Source organism: Tasmannia lanceolata, unplaced genomic scaffold, assembly GCF_043159265.1.
Source record: "Tasmannia lanceolata isolate RefF3 unplaced genomic scaffold, GAP_Taslan_0.1 ptg000018l, whole genome shotgun sequence".
NCBI lineage: Eukaryota > Viridiplantae > Streptophyta > Magnoliopsida > Canellales > Winteraceae > Tasmannia > Tasmannia lanceolata.
This window is the reverse complement of record NW_027518695.1, coordinates 57,845,668-57,867,261: the sequence shown is the minus strand read 5'-3', so window position 1 is coordinate 57,867,261 and position 21,594 is coordinate 57,845,668. Positions and strand designations below refer to the sequence as shown.

Below are 21,594 nucleotides of genomic sequence, written 5' to 3'. Positions count from 1 at the left end.
GAACAGGGCATAAGGAGACGGGTTTGGGCAAGTAGGGTTGCCTAAGGCCCCAACCCTAGCCCGACCTGAAATTAAATTGGGTTGGCTTTTCCCAACCCTAACACAACACAATCTGGGCAAATGCAAATCCAACCCTAGCCAAATAAAGGTTAAATCCATTGAGTCTGAGCCCTGCAGAAGTTGCACCCTTTATGTTACAATAATACAACAAACTCGCCGAGTACGAAATCCTAGCCATTCAATTAATGTGATTTTTGTATCCCGGCACATCCATATTAGAAACCACTATATGTGATCGCTCAATCATACAACTAAGTTTGAACTAAGTGTGCACAATGATGGCCACATAAATCATAAAGTTTATTAGCTATTATTAATCTAAGTCTGCCTCTTTAGTCTTTACTAATTTAGCTTACTTTTGTGTCCTTAATCCATCTCTCCTTATGATTAGCGTTTGAGTTGGAAGGTTTAGATAATTTCCAATAATTTAAGGGCATTATGATAACTTCACTCTAAAAGAAGAGCCCTAACCGTCCCACTAGTTTTTGTACCTCCACCCCCTAAATTGTTTGATTTTTTATTTTTTTTTTGGAAAGAAGGGAAAACGATGGAAAGAACAAAGAACAGAGAAGCAGAGAAAGCTACAAAATTTCACTTACCAGAGCTGAAATTATCAGTAGCAACAGCAAGCTCCTCATAATCAAAACTCCTCCAAGACGACCTCACCAAACTCACTTCCTTCCAATTTTCTGTTTAAATTCCTTCTCGTTCTCATAGATTTCTTCTTAAAAACACTAATCAGATTCTTCCATTGCAAACCACAAGGCTCCAAATTCAAAGATTCGTTGACAACCAATGATTTATCCCCCAAAAAATTGCTTCTGTTACTACTACTGTTATCAGAATCAACACCCAAAATTGGTATTTCTAAAACGCTCCGTGGCGAGGTATCATCTGAAATTGAAATAATTTTTTATTCTGTTTCTGAGTTTTTCTGGGTTTTCCCTGTTTCAGCCTAAATGATTCAGTTTTTGTCACTTCAAAGATAGAAACCCATCAAATAGAATCGATTATTTTTGCATCAAAATAAGCTTACCTTCTTCAAAAGTCTTTGGATTGTTCTGGGTTTTTTAGATTAATCAAATTTGAATCTATTTTCTACCAATCTCTGTCACTCCCCTGTTTCTGCATAATCCACAAAAAAAGAAAAAGAATAAGAAAGAGATAAAGAAATTAAAGGAGGATTGAGAGATGAAGGGAGAAGAAAGGAAAGAAGCTTACTAGCAATTGAATGAATCTAATGCTATTTATAACCTTTCAAAAGAGAATAGAATGGCTAATGATATCGGCACTACAATGTTTTGTTAATTACACAAACTCAACTTGCCTTTTCCTTATTAAGTGTCTTCTGAGACCTTTCTGGGATTTGTAATATCCTTTGAACCCAATAACAATGTTTTTTAGTAGTGTATAGGCATGAAGTCTAGTATTTTTCAAAAAGTACAAGGCTCACTTCATAGTATGATCCAAACCAAACCATTCATTTCATCATTTGTTGGCCACAACATAAATACGTTGTACCTAGGGAATCATCTCTATGATCCTAACCATCCGATATGTAGAGGGAGATCCTAACGGGAGATTAATATGGCCCTATAAAATCTCATACCTATACTTTCTAATAGATTATACATAAATCCTCTGTGTATGTACTTCTGAATTATTTGAAAAATGTTTAATCCGCTTTTGGTTTAAATCGAATGGAGATTGGTGTAATCCATTAACCTTGATCATCAAAATCTGTAATCTGATAGCAAAATCAATTAGATGAGAAGGTTATGACTTAATTTAACTTTTTTCCCGTGAAATTGGGTGTAACATATATGATAAATAAAAAATACGGGCTACCCTAGTGACACGTCCCACCTTCTCTACAGTGAAGATGTCCGTTGCTTGAATTCATCAAGTAATCCTAACCGTTGGCTTGGCCTTGAATGCAAATTATCAACAATAATAAATCCCATCTTGGACCCAAAAAACTATTTTTACCATTGATCATGACAACGACTATCCGTCGGGTCTATTTTCTAGAGTATTTATATGTTGTGTGCACGTGAAATCCTTTATTTCTTCAATTGTACAGTGAGTCCCACTTCATAGGATGATCTAAACCGTTCATTTGTTGGGCCCCAATATAAATACGCTGCAGCTCATAGATCATCTCGATTGGATGACCCGAACCCTTCGGTCTATAGAAAGACTGTACATTATAGAAACATTTTTAGATGGGAGGGTTAGGGTCATCCAATGGAGATGATCTAAATTGACATTGTGGCCCAACAAGTGAATGGTTTAGATCATCCTATGAAGTAGATTCTGCTGTACATTTTGAATAATAATGGACTTCACGGGCCCTCACCATATAAAATCTCCTATTTCCTAACTTGCTATTAAAGGCAGTTCCAATTCACAACACATATTAACAGCCAATAAGAATAGTGCTTGATAAAGGAATGCCATGTCAAAACAAGGGAGTGCGGGTATTAGTTTCCATTTTTAATTTTCAAAGGTAATCCTTATCCTAATACTATTCTGAATTCTCACTTAATAGTTTGCTTCTCAATTTCAAAACTCCTCCACATTATAATGGATACCCCGAGTTGACTCTCTTTTATCTTGCCCGTGTTCTTGTCCAAGTCTGCATTTTTTCCTACAACGCCAATAAAAAATCCTTTGATTCTCACGAGTTATGACTCACCGGAAAACTCAACTGCGTCAACTAAGTACTCAACTATGTCGTGCCAAATCAACTAGCATTTGCTTTGGCCGCATTATGACCCGCATTATGCATTTTGATACACCAGATTCTATATAACTACTCATGCCTCTCAATTTTTATCAACGCCCCTTATTTTGATACCTTCTACCTTTGTTCATAAACTTTAGCTGATTTAAAATTCTAAAAATTGAGGAATTGGACGGTTCCAAAGACAAGGTCCGGGGTGGAAATATCAAAATCTTTTTGAATGATGTGATGGAAATATCAAATGACTAGCAATATTACCAAAATCTTAGGAACCCTAAGCAAAAGTGTCGAAGAAAAAAAAACGTTACCAAAATCTTAGGAACCCTAAGCAGAAGTGTCGTAGAAAAAGAGTGGATAGAGAGTGTACCAAAATCTTAGGAACCCTAAGCAGAAGTGTCGTAGAAAAAGAGTGGATAGAGAGTGGGTGAACTAAACCGGTTATGTAGTTCCAATCCAACCGACCTCACCATATTCTTGCATCAGTTGTCAAAACAAGTGAATCCAATTATGTAATCCCAAGCACCCATAAAAAAGTACTGATTTCAATTAGAAAAACCATAACTAGGGTTAGGATTTTGGTCTTCCTGACTTTTATGGTGGAAGAATGAGGATTGGTTGGAAAGGGAAATGATATCACTACTACGGTATTTTGATGATCGCACTCCTCACTTTATTAAAAAATACGGTAAGGCCCGCACCATAGGATAATCCAAACTGTCCAGTAGATGGGCCATAGCCTAAATAGGTTGTGCCCCAAAAATCATTTCCATAGGTTGATCCTAACCCTCCGATCTATAGAGGGTTAGGATCAACCCTCTAATATATAGTCCCTCTATAGATCGGAGGGTTAGGATCAACTTATGGAAATGATTTTTGGGGCACAACTTATTTAGGCTGTGGTCCATATAACAGACGGTTTGGATCATCCTATGGTGTGGGCTATACCGTACTTTTTAATAAAGTGAGGTGTGCGATCATCAAAATATGGTAGTGGTGATATCATTTCCCGTTGGAAAATGCCCTAATTCATATTCCATGAGAAGCCTTAGAGGAGAAACTGAGAAGCATAATTTGGCCCCGCCCACGTTACATTAATATGATTTAGACCATTCAGTTTTATCACCCTAGTGATGAAATCTAAGCCTTTCATTTTGTCAGCCTCTCCGTGAACAGAAAATTTAATATATTTGGTGAAGGATTTGGATGCTGAAATCAAATGGTTAATACAAGGACACTCCCCAAACAATATTCCCTCCACTGTATTTTAAGCTAGTGTGTAAATAACTTATCTACACTTGTGTGTAGAAACCGTTTTCTCTTTAAAGTAACGTTTATTTCTTATTAGGATGGAATAATTAGCAAGATGTCAAGGCCAAACGAGAGCCTACTGTTACAGATCTGATAATCTGTAATGGCAGATCTGACATCTGAGTTTAGAGGAAATAAGAAGATGAAGAGTAGAAAACAGGGTGAGAGAAAGAGGAAGAGAGAGAGATAGATAGGAAAGAAAGGAAATTATCTCATTCGTTCATTTTTCTTAGTGCTTACTCCCTTAAAAGGAATATGTCACTACCAAGTTGTTACAATATTCAGATCTCCGTACAACTGACTGACAGATTCTTCCCTCTTACAACTAATTACAATTGAAATTGCATTTGACAGATAACTACCAACTAATGACTCTATTATCACTTAATCTGGTTCATTACGTAATCTCCCATCCACATGGGTTTGTGATACTTCTTGTTCTTTGAATTGCAGTAATTCGAGTTCTAAAGAGAGAATAAGAGAAGAATGAAGAAGGAGAAAGATAGAGAAAAGAAATTGATTATGTCATTTCATAACCTCTTCAAAGAGTTCAGTACATTTATGCTATAGCTGAGTCTGTTACAACTGTTAACTAACCACAGCCTTCGTCGTGATTACCAACTAACTATAGTTCTAACTACTTTACAACTGTATTAACTTCCTTGTTAGTGACTGCTCTACTTCTTGATTATATAGTCTGACATCCATTTGGGTTGACCCCTATCTCTTTGAGGCTTGACTCTCATTGGTATGTTGCTTCCCTGAACAGCTGACTCTGGTTCATGATTCAAAGGGGGATCATTGCCACCCCCATTAAGAGCCACTTGTCCTCAAGGTGAAGTGCAAGAAACAGAAGGTGAAATTCATCAGCATCCTCCCATGAGGTTTCTTCCAGTGGTAATTGTTTCCACTGTACCAGCCATTGTTTAACCCATTTTCCCTGGCACAATATCCGTCGCTCATTCAGAATAGCTAAAGGTTCAATTACTGGGCGATTATCAATGCTAATTAATGGCAATTCTAGTGGGACCTCTACTGATCTACGGTTGCCATGAAATGCTTTTAAAACCGAAATATGAAAAACAGGATGTATTTGTGAACCTTCAGGCAATTTGAGTTTATAAGCGACTAATCCAACTTTCTTGAGTATCTGAAATGGGCCAAAAAAAAAAATTCCAAGTTTATGATTAGGCTTATGCCCCACGGTAACCTGTCTATATGGTTGAAACTTAGTAAAACCCAATCTCCCTCTTAAAATGCAAGTCTGTTCGATGTGCATCAGCCTTAGCTTTCATTCGAGCTTGAGTGGAAATAAGATTTTCTTTCAGATTACGTAATAACTCATCTCTAGTCTCCGAGTCTTGATCCAAAACTTTTAATTTGGTACTGCCTCTGCAATAAGCAGGTATGTTGGGGGGAAGTCTTCCAAATACTTCAAACGGAGACCTTCCCAGTGAAGAGCGAAATGCCGTATTATAATGATACTCTGCCCACCCCAAAAAAATAGATCATTTTGTAGGGTAGTCAGATGTAAAAGCCCTCAGATACTGTTCTAAACAGCGATTTACAACTTCGGTTTGTCCGTCTGTTTGTGGGTGATATGCAGAACTCATCCGTAATTCCGTGCCTTGTAATTGAAACAGAGTTTTCCAAAAATTACTTAAGAAGACAGAATCCCTATCGCTGACTGGTGATCTGGGAATGCCATGATGTTTACACACCATTTCCATAAACAAAGAGGCAACCTTACTCGCATTATAATGTTGGGCAAGGCTCCAAAATGTGCACTTTTAGAAAACCTGTCTACAACCACCAAAATGACAGAAAACCCATTTGAGGTAGGTAAATGCGTAAGCTTAAATCTTCTCAAACCTGTTCGGGAATATTCAAAGGTTGCAGAAGACCATAAGAAGGGACATTGGGACTCTTAACTTGTTGGCATGTCACACAGTGAAGAACAAATTTATGGACATCTGCTCTCGTAGATTTCCAAAAAAAATTCGTGGCTAAACAGATATAAGTTCTGTGAATACCAGCATGGCCCCCAATGGGTGTGGAATGAAATTCACGAATCATTCCTTCCTTGAGAGAAGAATTATACAGGTAAATAAAGTTTCCCTTTAAAATAGAGTAGCCCCTCCATAGTGGACCAATGAAGAGAATCCTCAGGTCGCTGTTGTAACTTCTCAAAGACAGTTTTAGCTTCAGTATCCTCTTCCAATTCCTTTCGGAGAATATCCAAAAAGTAAAATTGGGGAATTGAGATAGCCATACAGTGCACTGGTAATGAGTCAGGAGCGTCCAGTGGCAATAGAGACACAGCATCAGCAGCAGAATTTTCCTTTCCTGGTTTATAAGTAATCTCATAGTGATAACCTAAAAGTTTAGTAAGGTAATGTTGTTGTTCAGGGGTTGGAATTACCTGATCCATGAGTCCACTCAAACTCTTTTGATCCTTTGTCATAGCTTTCTTCAGATTGTCAAAATCTTGTTGGGCCTCATTGCACCATGAAAATCCATTTTTTTTAAGTAATTCAGTTAAAGGAGCTGCAATGGTAGCATAGCCTTTGACAAATTTCCTGTATTAACCTGTTAAACCCAAAAAACCTCGTAATTGTTTGAGAGTAGAAGGTACTGGCCAAGTCAGCATAGTATCGATCTTTCTGTGATCAGGTTGAACCCCATTGTTCGAAATCACATGTCCCAAATACTCAATGGAATGTTGTCCAAACATGCACTTACTAAACTTAGCATATAAGGAATGAGTTTTAAGGGTCTGTAGAACATGAGTGAGGTGAAGGACATGATCATCAATAGATTGACTAAAAACCAGAATGTCATAAAAAAAATAATGACAAATTTCCGTAAAAAAGGTTTAAAAACTTGGTTCATTGTAGCCTGAAAGGTTGATGGAGCATTTGTTAAACCGAAACGCATAACAAGAAATTCAAAATGCCCATCATGTGTTCAAAAGGCAGTTTTATGGATATCAGGTGGAGCCATTCGGATTTGGTGATAACATGCTCCAGTTTGGAAAACATCGTAGCTCCATGTAATTCGTCTAGCAATTCATCAACAGTTGGTATGGGAAACTTGTCCTTAATGGTGATAGCATTCAAGCCTCTATAATCCACACAAAACCTCCAGCTAGCATCTCGTTTTTTTACCAACAAAACAGGGGAACTAAATGGGCTGGTACTGGGTTGGATAACCCCTGAATCAAGCATTTCCTGAACTAACTTTTCAATTTCAGATTTCTGAAAATGTGGATATCTCGGGAAGGAGGTAAAACAGATGGTTCAGCAAATACCTCTGTAAATTGTTGCAGAATAGGTTGTAAGGTCGAATCCACTTGGTTATAGAGGTTGTTGTCCAATTGAGGAGTAGTTGTACTTGTTGTGGAAGGAAGTAACATGAAGCAAGAGGATAAACCACTATTATCTGCTAATTTATGTAACTGATTTGGGGAAATAAAATTTGATTGATGATCTCGAAGTCCTTGGAATTGAACTGGAATCCCTTGCCATACAAAAGCCATGGTCAATGCATTATAATCAGTGGTAACCGGCCCCAATTGTTGCAACCGCTGAACACCCAGAATAATATCAACCCCTTGTAATGAAATGATGAATAAATTTGTAATCAAGGAATGGTTCTCGATACCAATTCGAATGTTAGAGCACATTCCCTGACACGTTAAAAATTGTCCATTACCTACTTGAACTTTAAAATGAGGAGAATGAGTAATGGGTAAGCCCAAGAATTTTGCTACCCTTTCTCGTATAAAATTGTGGGTACTACCTCCATCCACCAACACTTGAAGGATATGGTTTTCAATAATGCCTTCGAACCGTAGTGTTTGTGACACATTCAGACCCATGAAAGCATAGAAACTTATGGTAGGGTCTGTCAACCCTTCAAGAGATTCTGAAGGTATTTCTGACTCGCCCAAATGAAACACGTCTTCCACATCATTGTCACTTTCTAACAACAAATGCGACATTTGATTCTTGCACCTGTCTCCAGGATGAAATCACTCCTCGCAATTAAAACAGAGTCCCTTTCCTCGTTTCTGTTGCATTTCAGCATAGGAAAGTTTCTTGATGGGATTTTTGCAGGAACTGAATTGGTAGAAGAAGAAGAAGAAGTTTTTGATGTTGGTAAAGTTCAAGTGGTGAAATTGGTAGACGAATTCTGTGGGGATTTCTGAGTAACAAAATGAGGAGTCGGTCCTAACAGAGAAGGTTGAGTACTGAGTTTGGCATTCCATTGCCTACTAACCGTACGGATTTCTGCAATATTATCCTCCTGCAATCGGGCAAGACCGATAGCCTGATGCAATCCAATTGGCTGATTGGCAATCACTTCTTGCCGAATCTCAGGTTTTAAGACCCGAAGTAAAACAACTTTTCAAAAAATTATCAGAAAGACCAGACTTTATTTGACAAGTCTTCAAATTCAGTTTGATAATCAAGAACAGAGCCTGTTTGAAGTAATTTGACTAACGCACCTTGTGGATCGGCATCAGGAGAAGGACCAAAACGATATTTAATTGCAGTCATGAATTCTTGCCAAGATCGCAGTTGATTGCTATTTGACATCCACTGAAACCAACTAGAAGCTGAACCTTCCATGTGAAAAGAAACCAATGGAAGTTTCTGATTCTCTGGAGTTCGATGGAAAGAGACGAATTGGGCAGCTTTGAAGAGCCAAGCAGAGGGATCGCCGCCGCTAAACTTCGGAAAATCAAGCTTTATGTGTTTCTGAAGAGGGTGAGGAAGAACAGAAGGATTTGACTCATCTTGATTTGAGAATGAATTGGAATTGAATTAATTGTTTTGGGTTTTGCTGTTTTCAGTTTCAGAAGACAATTTGTCCAATTTTTGTTGCATTGGAAGGAGGATAGCCATGAAATCTTCACGCATTTGCCTCTGCAAGATTGTCAATTGAGCATTTAGCTTATCTATTGCAGCATCCGACTAAGAGGTTTGGCGAGCTCGTGTACCGTCCGCCATGGAAAGAGAACAATGAAAGCACCAAATGATACTTCTTGTTCTTTGAATTGCAGTAATTCCAGTTCTAAAGAGAGAATAAGAGAAGAATGAAGAAGGAGAAAGATAGAGAAAAGAAATTGATTATGTCATTTCATAACCTCTTCAAAGAGTTCAGTACATTTATGCTATAGCTGAGTCTGTTACAACTGTTAACTAACCACAGCCTTCATCATGATTACCAACTAACTATAGTTCTAACTACTTTACAACTGTATTAACCTCCTTGATAGTGACTGTTCTACTTTTTGATTATATAGTCTGACATCCATTTGGGTTGACCCCTATCACTTTGAGGCTTGACTCTCATTGGTATGTTGCTTCCCTGAACAGCTGACTCTGGTTCATGATTCAAAGGTGGATCAGTTTGCGCTGGGCCCTTCTTCCACGGATAACTACTTGATCCCCATTCATTTCTTCTATTCCCTGATTTGATTCTGGTTCACTTGTCAGCCCTTGATCTAAGGATCTATCATTGGCCACCCCATGAAGAATAACCTTGTCCTCAAGGTTCAAATGCAGAAACTCCAATTGCAGCTCATGTAGATTCTCCAAGATGTGTCTTCTGGCAATAATCCGTGCCACTGTACTAAGACTTCTTGAATTGGTTTGTCATTGCTTAGGATAGTTCTATTACCCAGAATTGCTAGCGGAGAGATGAGTGGTTGATTGTTAATTCTCAAAGTGGGTAACTGACACACAGCTTGGGGTTGAGGTCCATAATATGGTTTAATCAATGATATATGAAACACAGGGTGAATCTGACTTCCTTCAGGCAACTTCAATTTATAAGCAACCTGCCCGAATTTAGCTTCAATTTCATATGGCCCATAGTATCTTTTACTAAGCTTTTGGGAAGTACGACGAACCAGTGAATGTTGTCTGTATGGTTGGAGCTTCAACAAGACCCAACTACCCACCTCCAATTGCTTGTCAAGACAGTTCTGATCCGCTAGACATTCCATTCTTGCTTGAGATTGCGGTAAATTGTACTTGAGGCGGATTAAAATCTGGTCACGCTGTTGAAGGTCGGCATCCGCTGCTTCAATGGAGGAAGATCTTGGAATATACGATGGTATTACTGGAGGTTTTCTTCCGTAGAGTGCCTCAAATGGGGTCATCCTAATTGCAGTATGAAATGAGGTGTTGTAGGAATACTCTGCCCAGATTAAGAACGTATTCCACTGTTTCAGTTCGTCTTGAGAAAAAGCTGGTAGATATTGTTCAAGACATTTGTTCAGCACCTCGGATTGACCATCTGTTTGAGGATGGTAGGCTGAGGACATTTTCAAGGAAGTGCCACTTAGTCTCCAAAGTTCCGACCAAAACTTGCTAATGAAAATGGGATCTCTATCTGATACTATGGTTTTTGGTATGCCATGGAGTTTCACAACCATATCTGTGAACAATTTAGCGACCCTGACCGCATTGTATGTTGAGGGTAACGTGCCAAAGTGAGCACACTTTGATAATCGAACGATGAGAACGAATATGGTAGTGGATCCATTAGACAAAGGTAACCCTGTAATAAAATCCATAGTGTCATGTTCCCAAACTTGCTGGGGTATTGAAAGTGGTTGTAGGAGTCCCATAGGAGGTGAAGTGGCATACTTTGTTTGTTGACACACAAGGCATTGCTGAATGAATTGCTTGACAACAGAGCGCATCGTCAGCCAAAAGAAACTGGCAGAGACTCGTAGCATTGTTCTTAGTACTCCGGTATGCCCTGCAGAAGGAGTATTGTGTGATTCATATATGATTTGGTGCTGTAGAGTAGACTGGGAGCTAAGAAACAGGCGACGATTATGATAGATGAGACCATTTTGGACAGAGAATCCCGGAGAAGCGAGTCCCATTGAAATTTCCTCATGTTTTGCAATTAGCTCGGGGTCAGTCATGTTCTCTACCTGGAGTTGGCCTGAAATATCAAGTACTGGTTGATACACTGCCATTTGTAATTGGGGAGATGATATTGGAGCTGAATGTGGCAATGCTTCTTCGACTCTGGATAGGGAATCAGTGACTTGGTTTTCTTTCTTAGCCTTGTACATAATGGAGTAATCATAACCAAGTAATTTGCAGAGATATTGCTGCTGTTCAGGTGTTTGAATAACCTGGGCCATCAGATTTTTAAGGCTACGATGATCGGTGTATATCACAAACCTCCTACCCAGCAAGTATTGCCTCCATTTCTTGACAGCTTCTGTAATGGCAAAGAGTTCCTTGACATACGCTGATGCTATTGCCATTGTCGGTGTCATTTTTTTGCTAGAATAAGCAATGGGATGTTTTTCCTGCATTAATACAGCTCCAATGGCAATGCTAGATGCGTCAGTTTCCAAGACAAAGTCTTTTGAGAAATCTGGCAATGCCAACATAGGTAATTGTGTCATTAACTTCTTTAAATGATCAAATGCCGTTTGAGCTTCAGAATTCCACTGAAAATCGTTCTTTTTTAAGAGGTCTGTGAGAGGGGCAGCTACAGTCGCATAATGACGAACAAATCGACAGTAGTATCCCGTCAGGCCGAGGAAACCGCGCGAGTGTTTCAAAGAGGAGGGTTGTGGCCAATCTTGCATACCTTGAACTTTAGCAGGATCAGGTTGTACGCCAAGGCCAGACACCAAATGTCCTAAATAATCAATCTCAGTTTGACAAAATTGACATTTAGACAATTTGGCAAACAGTTTGTTAGATACTAAACATTCCAGAACAGAGCGTAAGTGACGAATGTGATCCTCCAATGTGGGGCTACAAACTAATATATCAAACACCTGTTTGATATATTTCATTGTTTTTGCAACTTGTTCCTTCACAAAATTGTGAGTTGAACCACTATCTATCAAAACATGGAGGGAATGGTTAGTGCTTACCCCTGTGAGACGTATAGTACTTTGATTTTGTTGGCCAACGAGGGCGTGGAAACTGATTTCCACTGGTTTGTCCCCCACATTTTCAGTAGTAGTGCCCTTTAAAATATCGTCATTATCATCCTCCATGCCCCAATCTGGTTCCTCATCAATAGCTTCCAAATGATATAGACGCTTATGATAATCATGCCCCGGACTGTATTTTTCATCGCAAAAATAACAGATAACTTTTTCTCTTTTAGTTTTCATTTCATCCTTGTCAATGGCTTGGTTCGCACTGAGATTGATTTGAGCGATGAGACAGGGGGAGTGGGTAATAACCCTGGGCCTCCCACTGGTTTCTGCCAAGGAATCCTAGAATTCTTCATATCGATATACTTTTGCTCGTAGAAACGCGCTAACGACATAGCTTGTATCAAGGAAGTAGGTTGTAAAACCATTAATTCACATTTCAGATCTGGTTGCAGGCCGGAAATGAAAAAACTAACGAGAAAGGATTCCAGCAGTCCACTGACCTTGTTGGATAAATCTTCAAAACGAGATTGATAATCTTCGACAGAAGAGATCTGATGTCGCTTTGCTAAAGCTCCTTTGTGATTTTCGTAAAGAGAAGGGCCGAATCTCAATTGGATTGCTTCCAATAATCCTTTCCAGGAATTGATCAGATTGTTTGATTTTGCCCATTGAAACCATGACAGAGCAGGGCCATTGAAATGGAACGAACTGATCATCAAATGCTGATCTTCGGGAATACTATAGTAATTGAAGAATTGTTCGACTTTGAATGTCCGGCCCACTAGATCAGTTCCATCAAACTTCGGTATATCCATCCATATAAATTGACTGGAGTTTGGGGAAATTGAAACAATAGCTTCTTCAGAACTACTAACAGAGTTATCTTCACTTGTAGTTCGTTGTAGGTATGAAGGTTGGGGACGAGCCTGCAACTGCTTGATCATGGAGACGAGTTCTTCGTGTTGTTGTGATTGAGTGAGACGTAATTCATTGATTTGCTGCTGGTAGAGCTTGAATTGCTCATTGACTTTTGCTTGTGCATGGGTATATTCCGCCATCTTTGGTGATAGAAGACTCAATGGAAGCACCAATGTTACAGGTCTGATAATCGGTAATGGCAGATCTGAGATCTGAGTTCAGAGGAAATAAGAAGAAGAAGAGTAGAAAACAGGGTGAGAGAAAGAGGAAGAGAGAGATAGATAGGAAAGAAAGGAATTATCTCATTCGTTCATTTTTCTTAGTGCTTACTCCCTTAAAAGGAAGAAAATTTGACAGAGGGGGGACAAATAAAAGAAATAATATCAGAGGGGTCAAGTGTATGCTGAAAATGACAGAAGGGGATCAAAATTTGCTTTTCAAAATTTTCAATGACGAGAATGCCCTTGTGGCAGAAATAGGTGATATGACTTTTAAGAATAAAAAAGCATTTCAGTTTCCCTCTCTTTCTCTTCCCTCTTCTCTCTTCCCTCTTCTCTCCTCCCGTCTGTGTTTTTTTTTTTTTCTGTCCCCTTCTCCGGCGATCTCTACGGGTCTGTTTGGTTCGTGAATCTCGGCGGGAAGGGGAAGTGAAAGGGGATTTGTGCAGAATGGCAATGAAAGGACCTTATGGGGGTGGCGTTTTGAAGTAACGTTTGGTTGTAGGGATGCTTACTAGGATTTTGTTGGAACTAAATTCCCAAATGCCATTTGGTTACAAGAATTTAGCGGAAGATATACGACGAAGCAGTGCGTGAAGCCTCATCCGTCGTTTGAGAAGGCCATTGCTGTTGAAATTCTAATATAGAAACTCGGTTTTGGGGGTTTCCCATTCGGTTCTCATTGGAGAGCCACGTGGGCCGACCGTGTCCCGACATTGTTGTGGGTGTTTTGACCATCGGGTTTGAAAAACACAACCAAACGACGTGCCGGCATCTAAAATTCCCACGAAATTCTAATGAGATGCCTGATTTTTGACAACCAAACAGAGCCGTAGGCAATCTCTCCGGCGATCTCGACGAAGGTGAAGCACGTATGAAACCTGGAAAACAGTAAACCCTACCTGGTCTCAGTTCCTTTTTCATGATTTGTCTTCGGTGTGAGTACGAAGTAGAGATGTAGTTTGTAGTCAGTTGACAAATTTGTATTCTCACCTGTCATAGTAGAGATGTAGATGTAGTTTGTAGTCTCACCTCTCATACTAAAAGGTTTTGAACTACATTTATGCTTTTGAACTTTCCATGAATACAAGCTTTCTTAACATCCATTTATTTTGAGCAACAAATTCTTGAAACTAACAAATAAAGATTAACATTAAAGAAATTGATGCTTTAACAATAGGAGTTGAGTGTATATTTAGAGAAAAAATAAAACAATTGTGGCAAACACACCGTTCTTACAGTTGGGGTACATGTTTCCAGATGGCATTCTTATACAACCACATATCTTTCTCCGTTGCCTTCACCCCCTTGTTATCTTTCATATTATTTTCTTTACTATCTGAAAGAAATAATTTGCAAAGATTTTGTTTAAGACAAATGTGGCAGTGTGATATGATAATGCGCAAAGGGTGGTTGTGCTCCATAAGATATTGCTATTATTAGTAATTCAAAACTCATGGTATCCCATTTAGCTTTGGTGTTAAATGTGAAAGTGCTTGCAAAAAGAAGACAGACATGAGTTTGATGAGTGTAGGGATTGAATTTTTGAGGGCCCATAATCCCTTCTCTAATACCATGCATAGCTCCCCTCTGTTGCCCTTGAGAAGCCCCCCTTAGGTACTAATAACCCCTTCTTTGTAGCTGAAAACCCATGCCTTTGAACTTGAGGACCTTCTTCTGAGGACCTTCTTCTGGATTTGATGGACCCTCCGAGGGTACTTCTCCTACCCCATTTGAGTGCCCATAATCCCTTCTCTAATACCATGCATATGTCCCCTCTGTTGCCCTTGAGAAGCCTCCCTTAGGTACTAATAACCCCTTTTTTGTAGCTGAAAACCCATGACTTTGAACTTCAGGACCTTCTTCTGCATTTGCTGCACCCTCCAAGGGTACTTCTCCTACTCCCTTTGAGGGCCCATAATCCCTTCTCTAATACCATGCATAGCTCCCCTCTGTTGCCCTTGAGAAGCCCCCCTTACGTACTAATAACCCCTTCTCTGTAGCTGAAAACCCATGCCTTTCAACTTGAGCACCATCTTCTGGATTTGATGGACCCTCCAAGGGTACTTATCCTACCCCATTTGAGGGCCCATAATCCCTTCTCTAATACCATGCATAGCTCCCCTCTGTTGCCCTTGAGAAGCCTCCCTTAGGTACTAATAACCCCTTTTTTTGTAGCTGAAACCCATGCCCTTGAACTTGAGGACCTTCTTCTGGATTTGATGGACCCTCCGAGGGTACTTCTTCTACCCCATTTGAGGGCCCATAATCCCTTCTCTAATACTATGCATTGCTCCCCTCTATTGCCTTTGAGAAGCCCCCCTTAGGTACTAATAACCCCTTTTTTGTAGCTGAAAACCCATGACTTTCAACTTGAGGACTTTCTTCTGGATTTGATGGACCCTCCAAGGGTACTTCTTCTACCCCATTTGAGTGCCCATAATCCCTTCTCTAATACCATGCATAGCTCCCCTCGGTTGCCCTTCAGAAGCCCCCCTTAGGTACTAATAACCCCTTTTTTGTAGCTGAAAACCCATGACTTTCAACTTCAGGACTTTCTTCTGGATTTGATGGACCCTCCAAGGGTACTTCTTCTACCGCATTTGAGTGCCCATAATCCCTTCTCTAATACCATGCATAGCTCCCCTCGGTTGCCCTTCAGAAGCCCCCCTTAGGTACTAATAACCCCTTCTTTGTAGCTGAAAACCCATGCCTAGAAACTTCAGGACTTTCTTCTGGATTTGATGGACCCTCCAAGGGTACTTCTTCTACCCCATTTGAGTGCCCATAATCCCTTCTCTAATACCATTCATAGCTCCCCTCTATTGCCCTTGAGAAGCCCCCCTTAGGTACTAATAACCCCTTCTTTGTAGCTGAAAACCCATGCCTTTGAACTTGAGGACCTTCTTCTGGATTTGATGGACCCTCCGAGGGTACTTCTCCTGCCCCATTTGAGTGCCCCTTCTCTAATACCATGCATAGGTCCCCTCTATTGCCCTTGAGAAGCCCCCCTTAGGTACTAATAACCCCTTCTTTGTAGCTGAAAACCCATGCCTTTGAACTTGAGGACCTTCTTCTGGATTTGATGGACCCTCCGAGGGCACTTCTCCTACCCCATTTGAGTGCCCATAATCCCTTCTCTAATACCATGCATAGGTCCCCTCTGTTGCCCTTGAGAAGCCTCCCTTAGGTACTAATAACCCATTTTTTGTAGCTGAAAACCCATGACTTTGAACTTCAGGACCTTCTTCTGGATTTGCTGCACCCTCCAAGGGTACTTCTCCTACCCCATTTGAGGGCCCATAATCCCTTCTCTAATACCATGCATAGCTCCCCTCTGTTGCCCTTGAGAAGCCCCCTTACGTACTAATAACCCCTTCTCTGTAGCTGAAAACCCATGCCTTTCAACTTGAGCACCATCTTCTGGATTTGAGGGACCCTCCAAGGGTACTTATCCTACCCCATTCGAGGGCCCATAATCCCTTCTCTAATACCATGCATAGCTCCCCTCTGTTGCCCTTGAGAAGCCTCCCTTAGGTACTAATAACCCCTTTTTTTGTAGCTGAAAAGCCATGCCCTTGAACTTGAGGACCTTCTTCTGGATTTGATGGACCCTCCGAGGGTACTTCTTCTACCTCATTTGAGGGCCCATAATCCCTTCTCTAATACCATGCATTGCTCCCCTCTATTGCCCTTGAGAAGCCCCCCTTAGGTACTAATAACCCCTTTTTTGTAGCTGAAACCCATGACTTTCAACTTCAGGAATTTCTTCTGGATTTGATGGACCCTCCAAGGGTACTTCTTCTACCCCATTTGAGTGCCCATAATCCCTTCTCTAATACCATGCATAGCTCCCCTCGGTTGCCCTTCAGAAGCCCCCCTTAGGTACTAATAACCCCTTTTTTTGTAGCTGAAAACCCATGACTTTCAACTTCAGGACTTTCTTCTGGATTTGATGGACCCTCCAAGGGTACTTCTTCTACCCCATTTGAGTGCCCATAATCCCTCTCTAATACCATGCATAGCTCCCCTCGGTTGCCCTTCAGAAGCCCCCCTTAGGTACTAATAACCCCTTCTTTGTAGCTGAAAACCCATGCCTTTCAACTTCAGCACCATCTTCTGGATTTGATGGACCCTCCGAGGGTACTTCTCCTACCCCATTTGAGGGCCCATAATCCCTTCTGCTGTAATTTAATTAAGAAAATATTATATCCTTGCCAGATGTAACATGTTAAACTAATTTCTCGTAGATTTCGTCTTTAAACTAGATTTCGTACTGTGACCTGTATACTTGAAATGCAATGTTCAGTTATGTTAAATTATTTCCATGCTTCAGTCTGGTATTAAATGTACTGAGAAAAAATATGTTATCATCTTCTTCTCATGTTTAAGTCTTAACCATATCATATACTCCTTTTGCAGACAAGTTTTCAATCAGGAAGGTCATATTTTCTTCTTTCAACGTGTGTCTCCGAAGGTTTTGCTTATGTCGCCCTCTATTTATTCGCCTTGAGAAGCCCCCTTTACGTACTGGTTCTTATCATTTGTCTGCCCTTTGCAGGTCTTCGTAAACTGGCACGCACAATGCTTTCTCTACTGTTACACTATGATGGCATACTGAAGGATGAAGTTAATTGGGAATATGTTGGTGGGAGTTAGAAATTGTTATTGGTAAGCCCCCGAATGAATCTTAAAGAATTGGAGACTCTAATTCAGAGTCGAATTGGGAGTATAGGAGGACGGGTGTCACTATCCATCAAATGTCGATATGTTGTTGATCCATATATAAGCACTCTAATCGACGTCGATAGCGATGAAATCTTCCAATCGTTGGTTAAGGTGCTTGAGAAAGATAATTTCAACTCTGTGATGCTATACATAACAAAAATTGACAATGGCCTAAATTCATCTTATTCTTCAATTCTGCCTACAAACAATGTCATACCTTCTACTTCCTTTTCACCTCGAAATCCCTCTCATAACCTGCCCATACGTTTGACTTCTGTACCACCGATTCCCTCTCAAAATCCCTCTCATAATGCATGCATACCTCCTACTTCCGTTCCACCGATTCCACACCTAAGATATCCATCGGAACGAGTAACTGTCACTCCCGACTCTCGTTTTGAAGTAGACTTAGAAAGAGAATATGAAACAGAATTGGGTAATACAAGCATAGGAGGTGACTCGGCACAATTTAGTTCAAGGTATGTCTTGTACAATTTGATTTATATTGAAGTACTCAATCTACTATCCTAATTTTATATTGTTGAACTGTGTAGGGTACGAGTTGATACAGATGTGCCGTTGGAGCATATTAACGTATTGGAGGATGATTTTCATGTCTTCGGTTGTGATTTCGAAGAATTTAGAACTGAAGATGACAATGATGATGATCCTGCAGAGGATGATGATGAGGATGATGACGAGGCTGAGGCTGAGGCTGAGGTTCAGGATGAGGAGGGTGATGAGGCCGGCCATGATCCTGAAAGTTATAATGGAAATGAAAATCAGAACGAAGATTCTGGTGAAAATCTTAGGCCAACAGAAGTGGCTCCCCCTACCGCCAATGGTTGGCCATTTCTACCTGCCGGCACAAGTCGGCCACTGGAAGTAGACGACATGTATGTTGGGGCTGATGAGGTAGATGCAGATAATCTTCAGTTCGATGAGTTAACTGTTGGGGCTATGTATCCAAATATGAAGCAGTTCAAGAAGGCCGTTAAGGAGTATGCAATTCGGCAGCGATTCATGTTCAAGAAGTCACGGTCAACTCCCAAGAAGTATGCCGTTGTATGCAAGGAACCAAGTTGCAAGTGGCGTATATCAGGCATTAGCCGTATGACTTATGTGTTAGTGAAGAAGTTTGTGAGCGACCATACGTGTACATCTCACTTAAAGGGAAATGATAATCATCTAGCTACATCCCCATGGGTTGCCGAGACATGCTTACCCCTATTTGACCGTCCAGAAGATGTGGGGACAAGGATCATAAGACAGTACATCAAGTCGCACTGGGGTATAACCATGACCTACCGTAGAGCACACCTTGCGATGAACATCATCCTTGAAATAAAGTGTGGAAATGTGGAGGACTCGTACCGCTTGCTCCCTGCACTGATAGTTGAGATGATGAGAACAAACCCGGGCACCTACATGCGTGTTTTTCGAGCGAGAGATCTACGTCCAGGGGGAGATGATAAATTTGCTCGCTTATTCTGGGCATTTGGTCCCAGCATACGTTCTTTCCAACGAACACTCAGATCGATAGTTTTGGTCGATGAGACGCATCTACGTGGAAAGTATCTTGGAATCTTACTGATCGCAGTTGGGGTAGACGGGAACAACGGATTAGTTCCATTAGCTTTTGGTGTTGTCGAGACTGAGAACGAAGATAGCTGGTGCTGGTTCCTCTATTTGGTGAAGCGGCACGTATTGCCTGAGGGGATAGGCGCATTGACCCTATGCTCCGATCGACAAAAGGGGTTGATGCAAGCAGTGCCTAAAGTAATGCCTATTGCAAACCATAGCTACTGCATGCGTCACCTCGCCGCCAATCTGTACACCGACTTCAAAGACCCTTTACTTAAGAAATTGTTCTGGAGAGCTGCTAGGGCTTTGAGAGAGAGTGTTTTCATAGACACAATGGAGAAAATAAAGGCGAGGAATGAAAATGCACACAACTGGATAGCCGCTATTCCGAAGGAAAACTTCAAGGGGGAAAGATATGATGTGTTGACCACCAATAGATCGGAGTGTTACAATGCAGTGCTAAAGGATGCCAGAAAATTGCCGATTGCAGCTGCGGTGGAGCTAACTCGTTTTAAGAGCTCCGAATACATACAGAAACGTCAAGCGATGGGCCTTCAATGGGAAACAAAGTGCACGCATTATGCAGAAAAACATTTGGGACTGGCCAGGGAACAGGGTCGCGGATATACTGCTTATCGAGTAGGTGTGCACGAATTTGAAGTAAGGTCCCGTGATCATCATGATGTCGTAAACTTGCTGCAACAAACCTGTACATGTCGTGAGTTCCAAACGCTTGGGCTTCCGTGCGGACATGCCATGGCAGCCATTGCCATCACAGATTTTGATGAGTACGAGTATTGCCATAAATGGTTTCGTATAGAGATGTATCGGGAAACGTACTGTGAGGTGCTTCACCCTACAGTAGATCGCACTCAATGGGAACTGCCTCCAGAACCTCTGCAGACTGTATTACCTCCAATAGCGAAAAGACCACCTGGACGGCCGCGAACGAGAAGATCTGACCGCGAATTGCATAGTGGAGTGCATCGCAAATGTACGATCTGTGGAAAACTAGGCCACAACAAAAGGACTTGCAGAGAATCTCCCATGGAGAGACAACTCCCTGATGAATCTGCCATTGGACCCTCTGCCCCCGTTTTCAATAGGTACATGATACGTAATATATTGAGGTCAATAAGTAGTATAGAACATCCCCGATTCCATACTTATTCGGTGTGGTGGTGGTGTTGTAGGTCGGGTGTACCTTGTGCAGCTCCTTTTTTCACGTAATGTGGACGCGGAGAATGCATTGGAGGCTCCAGTTGGATGAAGGAGGAGAAGTGGATTAATTGAAAGTGTGCACAGTAATTAGTTGCTGTATATAATAATTTTTTGAGGGAAACCCTTTTTTGGTATACTGTAATTAGTGGTGTGCATAGTTGAAGGCTGGCCAGTTTTCTGAGGAAAACCTAATTTTCTGAAGGTGGAATACTGTATTTTTTGTTATACTGTAATTAATGGTATACTGTAATTAGTGGTGTGCATAGTTGAAGGCTGCCCAGTTTTCTGAGGGAAACCCAATTTTTTGAAGGTGGAATACTGTATTCTTTGTTATACTTTTCCCAAATGGTATACTGTAATTACTGGTATACTCTAATTTTTTGAGGGAAACCCTATTTCTTAAGGTCGAATGGGTTGTCATAATTGAAGGCTGCCTAGTTTTCTGAAGATGGAATGACTTCTACCGTGCAGGCATTGTTAAAATAAGCTTTTCCCTGCTGGTAAGAAAATTCAAGAACATCGATACCAAATTGGTTGTAATATTATTGACCTTTTTGTTCATTTTGCAAAAAGTTTGTCATTTTGCAAAAAAGTTTGCAAAAAGCCTTTCCCGGCTGGTAAGAAAGGGCCAAAAAAGTTTGTCATTTTGCAACCTATATTTATTGACCTTTTTCTTCGTTTGAAGGGCATTGATGTCCCAAATAAATGGAGCATAGAGCTTTGCTCCCCCTTAATATATGCATATTATTATGACTTGGGAGCTCAAATATTCTCCCCCTTTTGTCATCACCAAAAAAGGTGGAACAAAAGGAAAGAGAGTAGGTGTGAGCCAATGAAAGTGCATACAACAAATCAGATGATGTACAAGTGACATG

The 21,594-nt window shown here is 40.7% G+C and overlaps 1 protein-coding gene across 1 annotated transcript; it reads right to left on the bottom strand.

Annotated features, from left to right (window-relative positions):
• Positions 1 to 4,901: 4,901 nt before the first annotated feature.
• On the bottom strand, positions 4,902 to 8,117 carry LOC143850523 (uncharacterized). Its single transcript, XM_077359765.1, has 5 exons — positions 7,425 to 8,117; positions 7,055 to 7,371; positions 6,722 to 6,936; positions 6,216 to 6,679; positions 4,902 to 5,264 (listed from the first exon to the last, which is right to left on the bottom strand). The coding sequence occupies exons 1-5, from the start codon at positions 8,115 to 8,117 to the stop codon at positions 4,902 to 4,904; spliced, it is 2,052 nt and encodes a 683-aa protein (XP_077215880.1).
• Between the last annotated feature and the right edge of the window lie 13,477 nt (positions 8,118 to 21,594).